General features: G+C 46.7%; 1 protein-coding gene across 4 annotated transcripts in view; it reads left to right on the top strand.

Moving 5' to 3' along the window:
- Nucleotides 1–22,223, top strand: part of sdk2a (sidekick cell adhesion molecule 2a) — an 82,641-nt gene that overhangs the window by 41,001 nt on the left and 19,417 nt on the right. For all 4 annotated transcript variants that reach the window (XM_030088600.1, XM_030088604.1, XM_030088601.1 and 1 more), the window contains exons 2-17: nt 4,856–5,018; nt 6,613–6,719; nt 6,942–7,089; nt 9,912–10,045; nt 13,635–13,746; nt 14,148–14,338; nt 14,621–14,704; nt 14,805–14,999; nt 15,534–15,650; nt 15,910–16,077; nt 16,484–16,586; nt 17,329–17,505; nt 17,782–17,918; nt 18,597–18,744; nt 19,964–20,104; nt 20,481–20,662. In XM_030088600.1, coding sequence (XP_029944460.1) covers nt 4,856–5,018; nt 6,613–6,719; nt 6,942–7,089; nt 9,912–10,045; nt 13,635–13,746; nt 14,148–14,338; nt 14,621–14,704; nt 14,805–14,999; nt 15,534–15,650; nt 15,910–16,077; nt 16,484–16,586; nt 17,329–17,505; nt 17,782–17,918; nt 18,597–18,744; nt 19,964–20,104; nt 20,481–20,662 — 2,307 coding nt within the window. The remainder of the gene's footprint in view (nt 1–4,855; nt 5,019–6,612; nt 6,720–6,941; nt 7,090–9,911; nt 10,046–13,634; nt 13,747–14,147; nt 14,339–14,620; nt 14,705–14,804; nt 15,000–15,533; nt 15,651–15,909; nt 16,078–16,483; nt 16,587–17,328; nt 17,506–17,781; nt 17,919–18,596; nt 18,745–19,963; nt 20,105–20,480; nt 20,663–22,223) is intronic.

The raw sequence follows: 22,223 nt of genomic DNA, 5'->3' as shown, positions 1-22,223 counted from the left end.
CTAAATGGATGGGGCCACGGAGGCTCTCCGTCTCCCCTCCCAGTCTTCCAGGCCTGGCCTGCTTGTTTGGCTTCTACTGTAATGGGTCGCTTCACCTTGCCGCCTGGTGCTGGAGGACACTCACTCTCCTTCCCTCATTCTCCCGCTCTCAGATCCTCATCTCACTCTGCCGCTACATCAATACTCCACATTTCTTTGAGTTTTTTTTTTTTTTTTTTTTTTTTTTTTTATCATTAAGCCCTACATTTCTTTCACCATCTGTTTTTCCCTGCGATTCTCTCACTCCTCTGTCTCCTCTCGCTCGCTCTCCTAATCCCTCCTTCTTTGTCGGCCTGCTTTCTGACTCACCTAAGTGATAGAGTGTAAATTGGCGTAGTACCTGCTGTCGCCGCCACGGCAGCTTGTGATCATCCTGACCTTCAGCACGTGCTGCTCTCTCTCGCTCTCTCTCTCTCTCTCTCTCTCTCTCTCTCTCTCTCTCTCGGGGGGAGGTTTATCTCTCCCATGTTTTTCCTGCATGTTCATATTCATGTTTTGTTGGCGAAAAAAAAAAAAAAACTTCACGTACAACTATCATGCGAAGGAGTCTAAGAGCATGAGTGCATTCATGAGGGAAGCGATTCATCAGATTTAAAGATGCTTTTAAACCCCCCCTCCCCTCCAACGCACACCTTCTCTCCAACCCATTACAAGGCCAAGGTCACTTCCGTGACAGCTGCATAACCCCCATCAGAGAGGGTAGCCATGACCCATCTCACATGTTAAAGTCCAATTGGAGAGGCTAAATGAGGGCTCTAAATTTTCCCCGGACGGCGCGATGCACCGCGGGGCGGACTGTGGAAGTGCTCGGCGGAGCGGGGAAGTCGTGTGAGTGCGGTGTGGTCAGCGGTGAAAACGAGAGGCGTGGAGAAATAGACGGCGAGGTTACAGCGAGAGAGAGAGAGAGAGAGAGAGGAATGGCTCCGAGTGGATAATAAGACTTCCAAATGTTTCAACAGGCGGGGGCTCCACGATTCACTTTGCTGCATCTCAATGATACAGTTGCGCGGCGTGCCAGCTATTGTGTGGCTACATTGGCTCAAACACAGGTGCCCGAGGATTAAACGGAGGGCAGGAAGAGCTTCCTGCTGCTGAAGTAGAGCCGGGGCAAGGAGCTAAAGCACGAAATAAGCAGGAGAAAGAATACAAGACAAAAGCCGAGTGTGAACACCGTTTGTGTGATTGCATGCCAGCATGGTGCAATAGAGAGCACAATAGGCTTTGGTTTATAAAGCTGCCCCGGTGCCTGTGGTCTTTGTCTCACAGCCATTAAAATTCTGTGTATGCAGCAGGGGACCCGGCTGGAGCCATGCCACCATTCAACCTCAGCTGTCAGGTTAGAATAAGGTGTTTTTATATCTGTAGTGAATGGGCTGTGGTGTTGAAGATTGACTGTTGGGGGCAGCTGCTCTGCACTGCAGCCCCATTAAAAGCCCTCCTGGTCCTTCCACGCCAGATTCGGTCTTCACGAGATCTGCCTGACTTCGGTCGTCTTTTATCTCCGGTCACAGTCCCGCAGGAATCCCAGATCCACTAGACTGCCTCGGAGCTCGCCATCTGGACGGCCACGCACCTGCCAAACCCACCTCTGTCCCTTCATTCGTCACTGGAACAGAGGCAGCGACATTTCTTCCTGGCCGATGCCCCGTCTGCTCTTTCCCCCCCGCTCCACCGCTATCTTCTGACGGGGAAAAAAAAAAATACAAACATGTCAGCTTTACTTCACATGGTTCAGTCAGCCAGCTGTAAAGAGATGGACACACGTCCTGCAGCCACGTACAACACAGTACAGTCGGCTTTTGTTCCATAAAGGAACTTAACCCAGAAGTCAACATTGTCAGAAATGATAATAGTACAGAAGATCCATGCAGTACAACACAATCATATATATATATATATATATATATATATATATATGTATATATATATATATATATATATATATATATATATATATATATATATATATATATATATATATATATATATATACACACACACACATATATATATATGTAAAATGTCACACTTCATATGTGAGAGTAGATGAAAGAAACACTGCTACCTTGACACACGCCCATTCAGTGTCAGAAATCCACAGATGTGTGCGCTTTCACCCCGGCCGACGCTCAAACAGAGAAATAGGAAAAAAAAAAAAAAAAACTCTTGAAATCATAATCATGAAAGCGGCGCCACTCATGCGGTTTCTGCCACAGGCCTAAACATGTATCAGCCGGAGCTTGACCTCAGTGTTTTACTGTGAAGATCAAAAGCACAGTGAAGCAGAGGAGAATCGGGGTCAGACAAGAGGTTCTCTGTTGGAAACTCATTAGATCTTAGAGACCAGTGCGCGGTGGAATTGGTCCTGTCTTCTTTCAGCAGTAAGAACTGTTGGTGGGTCAATGGTCATTTGAGTTCTCACACTTTCAGTTTCTAGATCGGGTCAGCTGTGTGCAACACAGAGAGCCATCTTCTCTTTGGTATTGCAGCACAGCATCGGATTTCACTTTGATGTGATGCTAATCATTGATTTTTCCCTCCACCTCGCCCACTTTGTTCATGAAAGTATACTTTACTCCATAGGTGAAATTAATCACATGCCACGGATAGCAGCCGTTCATGGATTCATAATTATAGCTTATTCGAAACATCTCCCTTCATCAGGAATCCACGTGAACACGTGAAAAGCACTGAAACAGGTAAGCGCGGCGGTGATTACAGGCCACTCAAATTGATGTTCTGCAATTTCACATCAGTAAGTTGGTATTAGGTGTATTCCTTGCCTCAGACAATCGATGTGTGAGTTCGGTTTTTGCACAAGCAGGTCTCTAATGGTGACTTGTTGATTGAGCTGCTCTGCTAAGTGCACGCAGCCACCGAGCCCCGCGTACCCGCTCAGAGTGGCTGGTCATTGCCTATGGTGTGTTTGTTCATCCATAAGTGAATGTTTTTGGAATTGTGTGTACGTGTGTGTGTGTGTGTGTGTGTGTGTGTGTGCACATGTCAAGTACAAATGCATTTGCTACTGGATGGAATTACAGCGAAGCCGCCACTCCAGCAGCCAGCGCCTGGGGAAAACACGGATGGCTCCTCCATTTGGGCTCAGGCAAGGATCGGCTTTCTAATGTCTGCTGGCTTCGGCTGTGCTTGTTTTTGAGAAGTTCATGTTGAGGTAGTACACCTGCCAGGTAGTGGAGTTTTGTTGTCATGAACAAAAAAACCCCCCAAAAAACCAACATGTTTTTGGAAAGTGAACATGATGTGAGTTTGTTGCTTCCATTTATGCACCGAAGCGACAGAGAGATGAGAAAGAAGCAGTTAGATATTATTGTAAGTAATGTTCTCTCTGAAATGGCTGAGCGATTAGCCTCAAGGACTAGGTTCACAACAAGGCCAGGGCCTTCATTTGTGACGATTGTATGCTTTTCCCAGCATGAATTTCATGCGCTTTGTCTTGGTAGTTATGCACGGTAGGTGTGTGGGAATGTGTATATGTGTGTGTCAGGCTGACTTGAAATTGAGCGTTGCTGTGAATGTGAGCGTTTTATTATCTGAGTCTGTGTGGAAACTGGATAGACGGGCGGATTGTGTAGGATGTATGCCCGATCCAGATAAAGCGAGTATCGAAAAGTGGATAAGCTGGTGGGCGTGTACTCTGCCTGCATGACCGCCAAGTGAAACACAGAAGTGCACTATCATTCTTTTATTTACGATTTCAATCGGGTTCAATTTTCTGTATCTTCCCCTCTGCTCGGTGGGGTCGCCCTCACGTTCGCCCAGTTCCGCCACACCATCCTCTGCATTTTACCGCCATAAATCTGGAGCGTGAACTTGTGTACCGGTACGCGGAGCGAGGGAGGCGCCAGTAATCAGCCATGAGAGTGACTCAGCCAGTGTGGTCGAGGAGGAACCAGTTGTGCTCCGGGCTTTGGCAGCTTACTGCAGCTATTAATACAGACTTTAATTAGCCCGCCACAAACACTGGCACAATCGGCTCAGTGTCGCCCGTAGCTGGTGAGGCAGACAGATCAATAAGTCTGATCATGCCTTTTTCATCAGCTCAAATGAAAGCACTTTGTCTCCGAGCTGAGCCCTGGACCTTCACCTTAAAGGCTTTTTGCGGCTGCACTGGCTGTGTGCAGTGTTGCGGATGAGGCTTGTATAATCTGGCTGCATTAGGGAACTATAAAGATAAATGAAGGGAGGCACAGAGCATAACTCATCCTGTCAAAGAAGGAAGGTTTAAGACCGGGAAACTTTGTGTTTTCCAAAGCAGGCTCTGCTACCTCTACCCCCCATGGCTTCCTAGTTTATCACTCCCTCTTCCTTTCCTTTAACTCGGTTCTCCTGCAGATTTTTTTTTTTCCTCTCCATGTGCTTTCCGTGCATTCCCGTTTCAATCTTCTCTCCGCCACCCCCACCCTCTCCCATTTACTGATCTGGAGGTATGTTCATTTACACTTCTCCTGCTGCACAAATTGCTCTTCTAGCTCTTTGCCAGCACATTTCAATTTGAAATAAAGAGTAAGCTGCTTTTTTGCCTTAACAAGTTTTTTCCATGTGCTTTTTGGCAAGCTTTTCTGTTGACCTTCAAGTTCCCAATCAGCACAGAAGAAAAATGGAAATAGCTTGTTCTGAGTCCCTATTTTTTCTCTATGAATTGCTAAAATTGTGTTGTGACTGCTCGCGCAGAGGTTACTGAAAGGCTGCATCGCTGCCATTTTTACCAACAACTTTCTTCCTTTCTGTTTATTCATCTAGTTTTATTGGTCTTCTAATACCACTCTCCGCTTTGTCCTCCTCTTTCTTCTTCCAGTAGACGACGTCCCGCCGTATTTCAAGATGGAGCCCCCTCCGGCCCAGGTCCACCTGGAGGGCAACCGCCTGGTTCTCACCTGCATGGCCGAGGGCAGCTGGCCCCTGGAGTTCAAATGGATCTACAACGGCACCGAGCTCACCCGTTTCTCCCTGGAATACAGGTTAGCGGCTTCACTTCCGCCGAGATTTGATTCTATCACCAGTCCTTTATGTTTTTTTTTTTGTTTTTTTTTCCAGTTCATTAATTATAATTGTCTTACTGCATGAGGACATTTTAGCAGCGTTTAATTGTAACTAATAGCACAATTGCTCATTTTTATTCACGTTCAAGACTAATTTCCATGTATTTATTCAGGACTGATTTGGCTGTGTACAGTATCTCCCTTGAAACGTGGCATCCTTGTGTTCGGGGGATTGTCAAATTTATTCCGATTTGTATCTCACACTGTATGCAACACGGCGAGATGATGCGAGCAGATAACTCTTTCTCTCTCGCTGTTTGTCGGAAAACCATCATTTGCCGCTCTAAAAATCACCCGGTGCATATTTTTCATCAACTTGAACGTTGTGGGTGGGCTACTTCGCTCGGTGTGCGGCGGGGCTGCCGTCTCAGTCATCGCGGAGTTATTCTTAAAAAATTCATGCTACAGATTTCTGCCTCTAAACATTTTTTTGCTGACGACTTCTACTGACAGCACGGAGAGTGGCAAAAGAAGCCCTCAGCCGGTGCTAACGAGGGCCTCTGTGCGCGTATGTGTGTATGCATCAGTGTGCCAATTTGTACATGTACAGTATGCTTGTGTCCCAGTGTGCTTGAATGTGTGTTGACAGGTCACAGTTTCAGTTCTGTAGTGAGAGTCGCTCTCTATCCAATCCAATCCTTGTCCTGTTTTCTTCGACTCGACTCGCAGTCTGACCAGATCCCTCGACATGAGCAGACACTCTCAGGTGGTGTTGGCTGATTGCTATCACTAAACCCCTTCTGCTCACACACACACTCTCGAAAAACACACACACACACACACACACACACCGATCCTGCCCTGTCTGTTTTTCTCCCTGCATCACTCTCTTTCTCCCCCCTTCGTCTTCTCCTCTCGCTGTCTTTCCTCGGCGTTTGGCTGTGCTCTCACGTGGCTTAGTCTCTGGGTCTGCCTCGCAGGCCAGCCCTCTGCTTGTTATTCTTCACCAGCCCTGATCAAAGAGGAGAACTGGAATCCATTTAATCAGACCCCCCCCCCCCCCCCCCCCCCCTACCACCACCACCACCTCTCCTCCGTCCCTCCACCCCTCTACCCCCGAATTGCAGTGCAGGGGGGAACATGGCCAGGGCAGACGCCACACTCCTAAGTGGCTGTAGCAAAACCAATTAAAAGAGACTACACTTGCCTGTTATCAAGCTCGTGCTTCAAATACACCTTTTAACATGAATGTAGATCAGGATAGTTCCAGAACACGCTGAAACACAAGACTTCAGTCAGAAACTCTGCGCTCCTTATTAAAACTGTAATTTTTTCCTTTAGTTTACGATCTGGTGCTCAGTACCAAACCAAACCACACTCGTGTGACTATTTTAGAACATGTATGGCTCGTAACGAAGCGGAATGCCTTTCAAGCTGTGTCTCCGGCACCCAGCGAAACATCTCAATTAATTTAGCATCTTGAGTGTGGGTGATAAAAGCGCCAGGATGACAAATGTTGCTGTCTGTCATGCTGATGATGACTAATTGCACTTGTGTTGCTTGTGCCCATTAGGTACCTGATCCCCACGCTGGACCGAGCGCACGCGGGCCACTACCGCTGCATTGTGAGGAATAGAGTGGGAGCCATAATGCAGTGCAGCACTGAAGTGCAGGTTGCTTGTAAGTGCAGTTTTTTTTTTATGTATGCATCTAGTGTATTAAGGGGAGGATACTGTTTTTCCCTATTAGGGGCCCGTCTTGCTGAGTACGTGGATGAGGCACTTTGATTAAAAGAGCTTAGCTACACGACATCCATGACACTTTTTCACTTTTATTTTAAAAAAAAAAGAATTCTGCAAGTATTAATATATGTTTTGGGGGGATTCCTCTCTCTCCCGTTAGATATGGGAGGTTTTGTGGAGGGTGAGAGATCTCAGACTGTGTCCCAGGGCGAGGGTGCTCTCATCCATGCACCGCGGATACACAGCTTCCCCCGGCCCCAGATCACGTGGTTCAGAGATGGGCGGAAGATTCCCTCCAGCAGTCGTATGTAAGTCCACATCCATTCCTTTCTTTCTTGATTTTTTTCTCTTATTTTTTTTATAATTTTCAATTTCTTTGGGCAAAACATGTGTGCATGTGTTCCTGCTGCTCGCCTGAGCCACCGCTTTCTTCTGTGAGTTGCTGGTGAATGCCGAGCTGCCGAAGCAGATTATCTTTCACTTCAGAGAACTCTTAAGAAGTTCAATACTGCTCACAGATTTTCTCCAATCCCACCCTCCCCACACACCACGAGTGAAGTTGAGCAGAATAGTTGATGAACAGAATAGTTGAATGCCGGCGCAGGCCTTGTGTTCATCATTGAATCACCTCTCAGTGATAAAGCGGGTTATTATATCGCCCCTATTGACTTTGCAGGCGGAATGATTGAAGGGTAGAGATAGAGCAGGCAGCAGGGGAACCAATTAGACAAAATTGGACAAAAGACCTCAATTCATGATATGTTTGACTGACAGCGCTCACCCCTGGGTAGATTTGTGTGGGAGGCTGCGAGTGTGCGCGGAGACGGCAGCGAGCCGTGTGCGGCCGTACGGAGGGTTCAGTGGGCGACTGCGTGTGCCCGGCTCCGAGCGCATCGGGAACTTCTTGTTTATTTGTTTGTACCTATTCAGACATGCAGGTTTTCCTGAAGGGAGACACTGCGAGGCCAATCACCTGAGATTAATTTCGCCGTCCCGATAAATAGAGAGAGGCAGTCCGCCGCTCTTCAGAAACCTCCTTCCTCATCTATTATTCATCAGCCGGCTCTACCATGTCATAGTTGACATGAAGACTCTTGCCCGGAGTTCTTGGTCGAACAATACGTCGGTGCATGTATCTTCTGCCTGCGGGGCTCGGAAAGCCCCGGACATGCATTGAGGGATATTGTAAGAAAAATCTCGGGCTTCTCCGTGATAGGTGGAGGACCGCTCTCGGAGCCGGTTGCCATGTTGCTGACTCTTATCAGAAGTGAAGCGTTGAAACTTTGCTCTGTGACAATGAGAGGTGCTGACAGGACACTCTGCATTTACCATTTCCCTGCTCGCTTTGTGTCAAGCCACATTGATATTCACAGGTGTGTGTGTGTGTGTGTGTGTGTGTGTGTGTGTGTGTGTGTGTGTGTGTATATATATATATATATCCACAAAACGCTGTTTGTGTGTTTGTGTAAGTGTGTGTGTACACAGCGTCAGCTCCTAATTGTCCAAGTGTGTGTCTGTTTATCCTACAGCGATCATGCAGATGCCGGCAGATACGAGGAGCCTAATCTGGCTGTGTGCTTAACGTCAGCTCTCATTTTCACAAACATGCTCGACCATCAGCCGAGCCGGCGCTCAGCCACTGCAATGCCTGATGGGCCACAGCAGGAAAAAAAAACATGTAATGGATAGTGTGATGGCCTTTTTTTTTTATTTTTTTCTTTCTTTTTCTTATATTTTGCAGCTTGTCAGATTTAATTCGACGGAAGTTCTAATGTATCATGTCGAGGAATTACATTTAATTTGCAAAAATTGTCCACAATGATGTTCACACCTCGGAGAAGTGGTTCCCAACCTGGCGTCTGGAACCCTCTTGGGTTGCCAAAGATCACACGCCCAAAGGCTTTGCTTGAAAACCAGAAAGAGATACTTTCTAGCTCCAGAGCAAACCTGGGAAGGAGCCCACTGCTTTTTTTCCTCCAGCTCTTGCAGTATATTGGTGAAAGTGAGTGTATCTGCCAGTGTTTGGCTTCACTTTGATGTTTTCCTGAATCAGAGATTGGTGAGGGGGGGTCTACAGCCTCTTTTTTTTTTTTGGAAGAAATGTGATCCATCAAAGAGAAAAAGTTGTGAACCGCTGCCTCGCGGCACCTCATGATTAGCCCGGTCAAATATTATTGTGTTATTATTGTAATTCCTAAACTTTCTTCTCCTGGAGGCATGCAGATTGCCTTATTTGACCCGATTTGCCAAAACCTAGAGCGAAGCCAAATGCTCGCAGGCATACAAAAACCCTCGGACCCCTGTCTGGACGACACGGCGCTGTGGAAATACTGGTGTTGTCCACATAAAGATGAGCCCTAACCTCTCGCAGATATATTTCAAAGATGTTGATATTTAACTGTGCCAAGCTGCCACCGAACCAATTAATTTGTCTTAATGTGTTCAGACAAACGGCGAACTGAGCGACCGGCCAACTGAGCATCGGCCGCCGCGGAGGGAAAACAGTCCGATTAGCCCACGGCGTCTCTGAGCGGCAATCCACTTGGACATACAGCAGTTAACATGACACCCGGTTTTACTGTCAAGTTCTGCTCTGACAGATTAAAATAAGTGGAGGAATTCTGAAGCGCTCCTCTAAGACGGCGCGATCCATTGTAGATGGAAGTGCTCATAAAACTGTCTTTGTGAGCTTCTCTTCAGACATAATTTATGTGTATGTGTGTGTCAGTTTACCCTCAGGATTTATTGACTGTGCGAAACAACTACTCACTGCTTTAATGATTCGAGTGTGTCTGTGTGCTTGTTAACGTGCGCACACAAGCATACATGGCTCGGCGCGAGTTTGGGGACATTTTTTTTTTTTTTTTTTTCGCGATACACACACCAGCCGACTGTGAAAGTCTATTTAATTGGGAGCCAAATTGGTGAACCTCATTTGGTTTAACTGCATTCAGCACGACCTGAAGCTGTTTGTGTCCTTCTCCGAGCGTGGCCGAGGTTAAGTGAGTGTTACGGGAGTTAGTGTACATTAACGCGCCGACCTCAAAAAACGCGCTGAGCTACTTTTTGTGTGTGTGTGTGTGTGTGTGTGTGTGTGTGTGTGTGTGTGTTTGTGTGAATGTTTCCTCAGTGCCATCACCCTGGACAACACGCTGGTCATCCTGTCCACCGTGGCGCCCGACGCGGGGCGCTACTACGCCCAGGCGGTCAACGACAAGAACGGGGAGAACAAGACCAGCCAGCCCGTCGTCCTCACCGTGGAGAGTGAGTACTCGTGAAAACACAATGTGCACGCACGCACACACACACACACACACACACACACACACACACACACACACGCACACACAGTGAAGCTGCAGACTCTTTAAATCATCAGTAGACTGCATTAATAGGCAGTTATATATGGAAATGTGATTAAAGAAAAGTTTTATGTCTCCCAGTTAAACAGCTGCACAACAGGTGTCTCAGTCAAGACCATATAAAAGCAGAGGTAGCGCCCTCTACTGGTGGGCGTCATTGGTCTCGTCTGGCCGTCATCGTCACATCCGTAGCTCTGCAGCTCTCTTCTCACCTCCGCTTTGAGCCGAGCTTTGTGTTCTAGGTGGAGGTCCAGCAGCTCCTCTCAGACTGGACGTAAAGGGGACCTTCACTTTAATTGCGCCTCACAAAAAACAGATTTATGAAAAGGACACAGAGCAAACAGGGAATGATTAAATATACACGGGTAGACAGGTGTACACACAGACACACACACACATCAGATCAGAGGGCTATAAATAGAGCATGTTCACAGCGTCACATAAAGTTCGGCATTGGTTTCACATGCCTGGTTTGTGCACCGAACCTTCCACCCATTGTCACCTTCAGAAGTCCAAACAAAGTCAAAACTTTCTCTTTTGCACTTTAATTTAAATTACTGAGGACAATATGTGGCACATACACTGCAATATTTAAGAAATTCTATCGAATCTGCCGTGATTTGTAGTGTTGAGCCACTGGGGATTGTAACTGCTGTATGAAGATTTTAACCTGCTTCCATGTTGAGCAGCTTATTTTTAATATCCGCTTCCTTCTCGCTCCGGCATCTGCACATCACATCTTTAATGCAGTGTTTGTAATTCAGTGCTCAATGCGCATGACACAGCAATCTGCCGGGACCAGATATCACCGCATATCACCGAATCTGACCTTGCATATCACACAATTGTCTTGCGCATCTGAAAGTCAATAAGGTTTTTACAGCCGTATTTGTTCATTTTAGCAGTTCTGTGGAGGAAAGGATGGAGGGGGGGGAAAAAAAAAGAAAACATAATGCAGTAAAGGGAGCATCTTATTCTCAAGGGAGCATACAAATGAGACAGAGCCGAGCGTAATAAGAAAAAGCCTTCTGACACCGGCTAATGCTTCCAGTAGGCAGACATGTTGATGTGTTGTTTTATTCTTCAGAGTGTGAAATAAACTACAGTTGACTTGAGCTAACGATTGCTTTTGGATAGCCAGATGTAAATAATATGGTGACATTAGTAGCTGGAATTTGTTATGCAGGTCGCCGCATTGTTTGTTATTTCCATTTAATAAGAAGATTACACACTTGAAGTACTCTCAGCATTGGGAGTTTATGAACTGCAATACATTAATTAGTCTGCTGGTGTCTTTTGGAAAAACAAAATGAGTTCTTTGATAGAACCAGTGCATTCCCAATCCTTTGCTGCTGTTGGCACACAGATTTCCAGCCTTCTGTCTTTGATACCTGTTTATCCAATTGAGGCTCACATGGCAAACACACACAGATAGCCAATCATGCACATTCACATGTATAATATACAGGCAAATTACAATCACCAATACATGCAGTTTGCATATTTCTGCAAATCAGAGGAACAACAACAAGGATCAAGTCAAATGCACTGCTTCATTTTTACAGCTGTAATGTAATATTTCAGTGTTTTGAAATGAACTATTCAAAAGCTGACAGGAATATAACATATAATCATACATTCCAAACAACGGCTGGGCTCAGAGAGACAGTAAACGCGGTCTCCGTTCTCAATTTGCTCGGTGGAAGATTATTAGTAGTGATGTTTGAGTCATTCTGCCGTCATTAATCATTTCTTTCTTTCTCCTTTTTCTCATTTACTTTTCCAGTAAATGCTACAGAAACTCGGAGACCGTAAGACCCAGAGCAATCAAACTTCCCGCAAATCTCACCAGTTAATTAGGCTCCAAAAATACATAGATCAGCCAAATCTTGTAATCTTACGTTTTAGTCAATAACTTCTGACCAAAGTGATTTGGATTTTTCCTCATAAATCCCACGGACTAAGGCAAATCATTGCAACGTGTTTAATTTCTTCTTCTTTTTTGCGCCGGTTCTTAGTTTCTCGATGACTCGACTGGAAGCTGCTCAGCATGAATATATCGGTCTTTGCTGCGTGTGTGATTGATGATGGCCTAATCAATACCTTGAATATGATGCTTAATGCTTTAATGGGGAAAATCTTGAATGCTCCACAGCTCCTGTCCAGCTGCAGTATCACAAAATATTCTAATTTAATTGTCAATCAGTTGCTAGATCATCCAATTTTATAATTATTTTTTGGGTTGGGAATTCATTATTCTTTAATAACACAGAGCAAATAAGCACAGATTTTATTATTCAGCTCCGTCTCTGACACAATGTCTCACTTCACTTTTTTTTTCCCCCCTCCGACCGAATCGCGACAGCTAATTTTTGGGTCAGTCACTTTTTCACTCCCTCTGCTGCCACAGCGAATTACAATCAAAAGCAAATTTCAGTTTGTGTTGGAGTTACGCTTTAGGGTTAATGAGTGTTTTAATTTGAAATGTTAAACGAATTCTGGATAAGTGCCAGCGAAATGTCAACATCAACAGCATGTACATTTTATTTGTTTTTTGCCTCATCCCTCTCTCTGCCGTGTGCCGAAAACACGCACAACTGCATCAACTGATCAGTGGAGAGCGTTTTGCACTCAAGGCTGTTATTTACTTTTCATTCGCAGCAAAAAAAAAGAGATTCATGCTCAAACTAAAAATGAAGAAGAAAAACTTAAGATTTCTCTTTGTTAAATGGTTAAAATAGTGTTTTTTTTAATAGTGCTAATAGCTCTCTGAAGGTCTGCGCCTGTATTTAGACGGTCTTTATAGTCGACACTCAACCGAGCGACTATTGAGAAACTCCCCCCTCCAAAAAACATGAGCCTAGAGATTCACAAAAATAACAAGAGTAATAATGAAGAACTTGATTAGAAACGTCATTAACCTGGACTAGCCCTGAAAGGCAGCGCGCAAACGGCCCGCACAAGCACTCATCGACTCAATCCGTGCATGCAACACACCGTAAACGTGCAATCACTCAAGCACATACGAGTTCACAGGCTCCAACCTGTACTCCAGGGAGGTAGGGGGGAAAATGAGATCAGATTCAGAGAGAGATCACTGATTGAGGGCAGTGAATCGATGGTTGGCTGGAGGCTCCGTGAAACCAGTGAGTGATGGTGCTGCATTTAATCGCTTTCGGTGTTTGTCTCAATTATGTTACATAATGGCTTCTAACACCTGGGCTAACAGCGTGCTCGGGAAAATGCTGTGTGCAGTAGAAAAGGGATCTAAAGCAAAGACAGGGGTGTTAATAGTGGGGCGATAGCACGCCGACTACCTGCTGGCGGGAGTGACGGATTGTCAGTCTCCATGTGAGGATCTGGTCACGCTCAGGCGGAGGCGCCGGCTTAATCTCTGTGTCGTGCACTTTAAGGATTTCCTACATGTTTTTGTGCTTTTTTTCTGTACGCGCGTGTGTGTGTGCATGTGTGTGTGTGTTTATGTGTGATAGATGTCGGGGGACCCGCAGACCCCATCGCCCCCTCCATCATCGTGTCACCGAAGAACACCAGCGTCACGGTGGGGAGGAACGAAGCCATCATGGAGTGTGTCGCCAACGCGAGGTGAATATTCAGACGTTGCGGAAACTGACGAGCAGACACGTCCTCAACACACCACCACATCTCCTATTTTATCATTTAAATGAGCCCCAAAATCTTTTGTTTGAGCGTGATCGAAGTGTTTTTTTTTTTTTTTTTTTTTTTGCATTTTCTCATTTCGTACCTTTCCACCATTCTTCGCTTTGATTCAAGGCTTCACTCTGTTCTCTCCTTCTCACACCATTCCAGGCCTGAATTCTGACTATTATCTTCAATTCAAAGACTTAATCAGACTGACAGATGTATCCCATTGCTCTCTCAATGCTCCCCAACCTTGAAACAGAATATAAATCTGTATTAAAAACTGCACGCCACGTTACTTCTATCTGTTACTTCTGTCTGCGTTTTATCTTTCTCTCTTCCAGACCTCTTGTCAAAATGAGTATCACTTGGAGGAAAGACGGGGTGTTGGTCAACACGGGGATCCGGGATTTCGGCCGCCGGCTGGTCATCAGCTTGCCGGCGGTGAGCGACAGCGGATACTACGAGTGCGAGGCGTCGCTCCGCAGCAGCAGCGTCCCCTCGGTCACCGCCGGGGCGTACCTGCACGTTCTCGGTAAATAAACCCAAAAAGCGCACTTTTCAACCTCGCGCCGAACTTTTTTGGAAATAAATTATCCAAACTTCGCCTCAGTCTTCCAGCCTTCATGTTGAGAGAGAATTTTTAAAGGGGGGGAGGTTTCTGTAGCCGTATTATATTTCAGTAATTGCTCTGATGTTGTCATCTCCAGTGCGAAAAATGCTCATTTTCTACAGAAGGGTCAAGATAAAAAGCATGAGTGGGCTTTAAAGATTCTAATGGAGCATTGATTTCTATGTTTTTCTCTCCTCTAAACAGAATATCCTCTATTTGTAAAAGAGCCACCGAGTCACATCAGTGCAGAAATGGAGAAAGTGGTGGATATCCCCTGTCAGGCACGAGGTTCGCCGCGCTCGTGAAAAGAATCGTGATTAAAAAAATGGAGAGGGAGGAACTGGAGGGTCACAGTGACAAGGCAAAACATCCTCTCCTCCGTCTGCAGGCACTCCACAGCCAGACATCGTGTGGTATAAAGACGCCGTGCCCATCAGCCCGGTGAAGATCCCCAGGTACAGGGTGCTGGTGGGAGGGAGCCTGCAGATCAACGGCCTCCTGCCAGACGACACGGGGATGTTTCAGTGCTTCGCCCGCAATCTGGCCGGCGAGATCCAGACAAACACCTACCTAGCTGTTACTAGTACGTCCCCCCCCCCGCCTTGGAATTTCTCTAAGCTATCCACGTGTCTCGTGCTTAATTCCGCTTGTCTTCCCCTCTCTGTTCATTTCTTTTCTTTATTCCTAAATCCGCTCCTCCATTCTCATTTGTAATCCTCTTTTGCCCCCCCTCCCTGCCTCCCTCCCTCCCTCCCTTCCTCTCTTTCTCTTCCCTCCCACACCCATCTATCTATATATCGCTTTGCAGTGACAGATTTGTCACCTTGGATGCTCGGGCAATTATTGGCTATTTTTGAATCAGAGGCTGAGCGCGAGGAGCAGAAATGGAGGCGCCCTGTCAGATTCTCCGGGATGTCTCTGTGAATGAGACCTGACAGCTGCCCCTTTTGTCAAGTCTATTAAGCTCTCAGCTGCTGTCTGCTTTATTAGGGAGAAAGCTGTTTATGTCTCTCATTATCACCTCTGTCTCACCTAATTTTGCTTGAATATCCACACGCGTGCGTGTGTGTGTGTGTGTGTGTGTGCGCGTGTGTGTGGCTGAAACCCCTTTTCGCAGGTATAGCTCCCAACATCACCGCCGGCCCCGCTGACAGCGCCGTGATTGACAGCATGTCAGTCATTCTGCATTGTGAGACCTCGGGAGCGCCGCGGCCAGCCATCACCTGGCAGAAAGGTGCGTGGGCTAACAGCATGGGATTCCAGGAAGGCGGGGTGGTTATTATTCCTCATTTTCAGATGCCAGAGTTAGACAAGTGCCGAAGAAAAGATTCAGAATATAAATTCCCTCCAAAACAAGCCTCACTTCTTTACTCTCGCTCCACCACTTTCCCTATTGTTTGTTTTAGCCTGACATTTATCCAATACCCTAATCTCTCTTTTTGTTACCCCGTCCTCCATCCCCGACCATCAATCACTCCCGCCCTTCCCTGTAGGTGAGCGTGTCTTGGCCAGTGGCTCGGTCCAGCTGCCCAGGTTCACCCTGCTGGAGTCGGGCAGCCTGCTAATCAGCCCCTCCCACCTCTCCGACGCCGGGACCTACACCTGCATGGCCAGCAACTCCCGGGGCATCGACGAGGCTTCGGCCGACCTCGTGGTCTGGGGTGAGCGGAGCACACGCCGGACACGCCTCATTCGCATTCCGTGGATTTCTTTTCTAATTTGTCGTCTCATTTTCCTCACCAGCGCTTGTATAATACCACAAACTAGTCTGACCCTTTGAAAAAATATTTAAAAAAAAAGAAGAAGCAAAATCCCTTCTTTAATCCACAACATGTTCACTTGCACAAACAGTGTGCAGTTAGATCCTGGGGGTCATTGACAAGATGTTCTGACTATGCTGCTTAGACATGCGCTCGCTCTCTGAATACATTTACCTCCGCAGTCGTTGAAATCCTTGTAAGACACTGCGCTCACTGTAAATGTTGCATGATTTGCTCTGTTTCGGACCTGCTTAAAACCCGCTTCAAATGCTCTCCGAGTAACCGCGCCTGGGTCTTTCTCTTGCAGCACGCACTCGAATCACCAAGGCGCCTCAAGATCAGAGCGTTATTAAAGGGACCAAAGCCGTCATGACCTGCGGAGTGACCCACGACCCCAGTGTCACTGTCAGGTAACGCGTCTGCCGTCTGCTCCTTTTCAGTCGCACAAAATCAAAAATAAATGTCTGGCATGACTCAGAACGTTGTTTTTTTTTTCTTGCTGATTTCTGCTGCAGCTCGTAAACAAGCTCGGGTATCAGTGTTGAACTTAATTAGTTGATGAAATCTGCAAGAGATGTTGTAATGTTTATCCACCCTCAGAAGACCTCCTATGGGAAAGTTCTTAAACTCCGAGAGTCAGATTGAGGAATTAGTCCATAGCGTTTCTGCGCTCTTCAGACAGTCTTGAGCGTGATGGAGTGCGTGCGCACGCATCCGTCTCAGAGGGACCGGGACGGCGTCTGCGGAGCCCCGTGATTAGAGGACATGTCACCTGTGGGCCTCCGACATTGATCAGATTGTGGGGTAAACAGATGAATATGTAAACAGAGTAATAACTTGAGACGGCGCCTTTAATTAAACGCAACGCGGCGGAGATTAGCTGGAGAGCCCAAATAGTCGCAATTAATCACGGGAAGCTCCTCCCACGTGTCTGCCTGTGTGCACGTGTGTGTGTGAGAGGAGTGTCGCGGGGAATCTGAGCGCTTTCACTATCAATTTCACAATGCTTTTCATCAGCGTCAGCACCTCCTGCGTGTGGTGTTTGAACTGATACAAGGCAAACAAATTCACTGTCACAACACTGTCAAGTGTTTTAAAGTGTGAACGTGTGTGTGTGTGTGTGTGTGTGTACGCTCCTGTAAATACCTCCAGGTATGTGTGGGAGAAGAGCGGTTCGGTGATTGACGTGAACACGTCTCCCCGTCTGCGCCTGGATCCCGACGGGACCCTGCACATCTCCCAGACGTGGTCGGGCGACATCGGTACATACACCTGCAGGGTGACATCGGTGGGAGGCAACGACTCCCGCAGCGCCCACCTCCGAGTCAGGTCTGCATATTCGCCTCCTGTCTCCCCCCGCCGCCTTATCTCCCCCGTCTGTATTTTCTCCTCTTATTTACGTCTGACCAGGACATGATGGATAGGTGTTTTCCTCACTGTTCTGCTTTATCACCACCCTCCTCGCTAATCCATCAAACACCTCTAATATTTTGCAATGCGAGGCTCCTGGTTTCGGCCGTTAAATCCTGTTATTTGCTGCCACCCCTGTCTGATTCTATTTCTCTTCATCAATTCTTGCCTCACTCACATATGCACATGATAAAGGCAACTGCCCCACGCGCCGGAAAACCCAGTGGCGGTTCTGAGCACGTCGGAGAAGAGGGCCATCAACCTGACGTGGGCCCAGGCCTTCGACGGCAACAGCCCCCTAATCCGCTACATCCTGGAGGTCTCGGAGAACAGTGAGTTTCCCAGAATTCCGGCTCCACTGCCGCTGTTTCCAACGTGCATTTTATTGCTTCTTGGTAGTAATTTTAAGGGCAATATCGCTGCTTTGCACTCCCGGGACGCACTAATTTGGTAGCTCTCCTATTTTATTACATTTCCATCGCGTCCCTTTAAATTGGCAGTTGCGTCCTTTCATACCTTCTTCAATCAATATAACTCAATTGCCTCACCTGTGTGCTACTTTACAAACAATCAGGGGAGACAAATTGTGTTGATGTCCAATGCTCTTATCTTCCGTTCGCTTGATAAAATCAAAGAAACGGGGACGCTCTCGCCCATAAAGAGTAAATTGTTGAACCATTTCTCTTCGAGGCTCAGGCTAACCGGGAAGATGACAACTCATTAAAAAGGAGAATGAATCTGAGGATGCAGATGGGATCTGGGTTTTAGATAATTGAATTGCAATCTGATATTTGGGGAGAGTGTATACAAAATAAATGACTCGTTTTTTTATCGGTGGCTGCAATAATATTACCGAAAGAAACAATCGTGTGCAATCACAGCCAGAAATAACAATAAATTTAAATTAAGAGTTCGCAAGAGCTGGGATTATTTTTCAAGAATAAATACGGCCACGCAAGGTCATTCGCCGCTCGCTGTTGCTCACAGCTCTGTCTGCTTGTGCGCCTCAGATGCCCCGTGGACGGTTCTGCTGGCCAACATCGAGCCGGAGTCCAGCGGGGTTACCGTCGGCGGCCTCATCCCGGCGCGCTCCTACCAGTTCCGGCTGTGCGCCGTCAACGACGTGGGCAGAGGCCAGTTCAGCAAAGAGACTGACCGGTGGGTGCCTCTCGCCGAATACTGAAACTGCTGCCCGCAACCTAAAGTGCGTACGCCGCTTGTGAGAAGCGCGCCGCGCTCCGAGGGCTGCCGCCGTCCTGGAACAGTCTGTTCTCCCAACCCTCATCTTGGCAGTTCAATAGAAAATCCTGTGATTATTTCCTGTAAGTCCACTTTTTGGTCTTCGCTCCTGTGGGAGTGAGCAAGAGATGAGCCGGCTTCGGGACGGGGCGCTTTTTCAAGATAAAACTGTGAATGAGCTGAAATTGTGCTTTGTGAAGGCTTGATGGGTGCGCTGACCCAGCTTCGTCTCTCCCCCTCCTATTAACCGCCTTCGCCGCGCTTCTTCGCGGCGAAACGCGGGGAAGGCTTGAAAGAGGCAGAGCTCGACACGGGCTCAAATCTCGAGTGAGCTTTTCTTTTCTTGACTGGAGAGAAGAAACATTCGTAATTATACGAGCGTGCTCCTCTCTGTGCACGATCACACAAACAGATGCATCTTTAGCTCCTTGCGATTCAAGTCTGACCTTGTCTGCATCGCCGCCACCGATTTATCTCTCCTACACCTGCAGCGAGGAACTCCGTCAAACCGAAAGCCGCTACCCATCATACGTTTTTTTTATTTATTTATTTATTTTTCCCCCTTTACCTCACGTTCATTCACGGGGCTGTATTCCTATGTGAATCTGCCCAGACAAGAGCGCACCACAGGAGGGTGACTGAGCGTCAGCCAGTGCAGGGCTTTTCTGAGGCATCTCTCCGGCACACCCCTTTGATCCTAAACACTCTGCTTTATCTCCTCCAGAGCAGTGCTCCGGTGCACTGGGAAGAAATCAAGATGTCATCTTAAATTGACTTAAGGGAAAAGTCTGCCTGGATCTCTCTTTCTTGTTCTTTTATATCTTTCTCCGACTCACGCTGTCTCTCCATTGTGCTGCTCCATTTTCACCAAGGCCTCTTTGATCTTTCTTCATGCCACAGCACGCTGTCCCTCTGTGGACAGTATTATAGAGAATATGTTTTGGACAAAGACGCAGTCACACTCGGCCCCGCGTTCCTTTATAAGGAAAAAAAAAAAAAAATACAAAAAGCCAGCTTTATAATGATTTGATGTCTATGATGAAATGGGATGGAAATATGCAGAAACCCCAGATAATTAATGCATGGCTTCACTCTTTGTCTCTTCTTTCACCTCTCTTCTCCCCATTTTCCGCCGCAGACTGACTCTGCCCGAAGAGCCTCCCAGCGCCCCGCCTCAGACCGTCATCGCCAGTGGCCGCACCAATCAGTCCATCATGATCCAGTGGCAGCCCCCCCCAGAGAGCCATCAGAACGGCCCACTGCAGGGCTACATCATCAGGTGAGAAGACTCTGACAACCTGCCTTATTTTTTACCACCCAAAAAAAAAAAAAAAAAAAAAAAAGCAGTGTGCCTGTCGACACCGGTGCCATTCAGATGTGGAAATAACTGTAATGTCAGCATCTTTTCTTCTCCTCCATTTTCCCCTCATGCCACCTTACTGCTGTTGTAGGATAATTGGTGCCAATTAAATACCTTCCTCGCCGTTCATCTGTTGTCACTTCTCGTCTTGTAACCATTTTTAAATCTGCCTTTTTTCTTTGAGTTCTCTTCCAACACCTCTCTCCCCCTCGCATATTTACATGACTTTCTATCTTTGCTCTGGCTGTCTGTCTCCCGCTTCCTCTGCCTCTGAAAACACTCCGTCCGCTGCCAGGTACTGCCTGTCAGGGCTCCCGGTCGACTGTCAGATGAAGAACATCACCAACCCGGACCAGACCAGTCTCATCCTGGAGGACCTCATCATCTGGACCAACTATGAGATCGAGGTGGCAGCCTACAACGGCGCCGGCCGGGGGACGTACAGCCACAAAGTCACCGAGTGGACTCTGCAAGGAGGTGGGAGCCGTACACTGTCGGTTTTTCTGAATCAAAAGCAAAAATGCATTAACGGAATACAGGAAATCCAGAATTCAGACTAAATGTTTGAGCTGTTGAGAGGCAGCCAGCGTGCGATGTGATTGTGATGGTTTTTTTTTTTTTTTACCCTTTTTGGTCTGTTGGTGAAGTAGCTTTAATCACTACGATACATTTGACACCCACCCTGCGGCAAAAGTAACTCAGCAGAAAGAGGAAAACATCGAGCAAAGAGGAATATGTTCCCCCAGCGCAGCGTTTCCCATCCTGGTGATTTTCATTCCCACGTGATAACAATGGAAAGATGGTATCTCTGATAATCGTGCAATAATGACGCTTTGTTTAAAACTTAATATCAGAGGAAATTATAATTATCTTTCGTAATTCTTATTCCATATAATTCACAAGAAATGTTCAAACATCCATCTTCTATTCCACTCAGTCCTGTGGAGACGACATCATGTGTTGGGACTGTGTCAGGAAATAGCAGTACCGGGAGGATACACACACACGCACGCATGCACACACAGGGATAACATGCAAACACACAGAAAGTCACTTGTTCACGAATCACTGCTTCAGTATTGGCTGTGTGTGAAGTTCAGACACTTTTGTGATTGTTTTTTCTGCATTTCTGAAAAACAGCTTTAACGCCGCTGCTGCTGCTGCTGTTTGACTTGTGGCAAACTGGAACAGTACAACCTAGCATTTCCAAGAAAGCTCTTTGTAAAGCCGGTTTGCTTTAATAAGGCATAAGAAGAGGCAGTGTGAGCAGGAGCACGTCTTGTCAATAAGGAATTTTCTTCTGTGGTGGTGGAAATCTATATATAGATCATAAAGACAGACCTTTCAAAAACAAAAGTCCACTCTGAAAGAGAAGCCTTTGGTATCGAATGTATCTATTTTTCCATTGATCTCCAAATCGATATGAGTCAGGTTGAGTTTTTTTGCCAATCACATGTATCGGTGGGTCGACGGCAGTGTGTTTTTTACCGTCTGCCGTCTTAGTTAGAAGTCAGCAGTTAGCGCCGAGCGGCAGCAGTGAAGCTTGTAAAAGACATCAGCATGTAAGTGCTATTTGCCTCTCAGCACGGCTTACTTGTTTTTTTGTCTGGTTTTATGTGGTTCATTTCCTAATAAATCCTGCAATCTGTAGAACAAAGTGTGCGCAGACCGGAGCCAAAAGCTTCATCGGATCCTTCTCTGAGAATTTAGTCCAAGCTTTTACTGTAGCGCTCGCGCTGGTGTTTTGGATAGATGTGGATTTATCACTTCGTCAGTCTTCCTGTCATCAATCTCCACGCGCTTCTCTTTACTGTTCTTAATTCCCGTGTTTTTTTTGTTTTTTTTAAACGGCGTCGGAAATGGATTCTGCAATCCGGCACTTCCGTTAACTGCTGCTGCACTTAACATACAGGAGAGAACGTTCACGTGGACGAGCTGAAGACTTTGATTGATTCTCCACATACATTACCGGGCGATGATGAGTGCGGCGCTCCGTCTCTCGCTGTACATGCTGAGGAGAATAATTAGAACACACACT

This window comes from Salarias fasciatus, chromosome 4 (assembly GCF_902148845.1).
Source record: "Salarias fasciatus chromosome 4, fSalaFa1.1, whole genome shotgun sequence".
Lineage (NCBI taxonomy): Eukaryota > Metazoa > Chordata > Actinopteri > Blenniiformes > Blenniidae > Salarias > Salarias fasciatus.
Note: the sequence above shows the minus strand (reverse complement) of the source record. Positions and strands in the feature narration are given on the sequence as shown.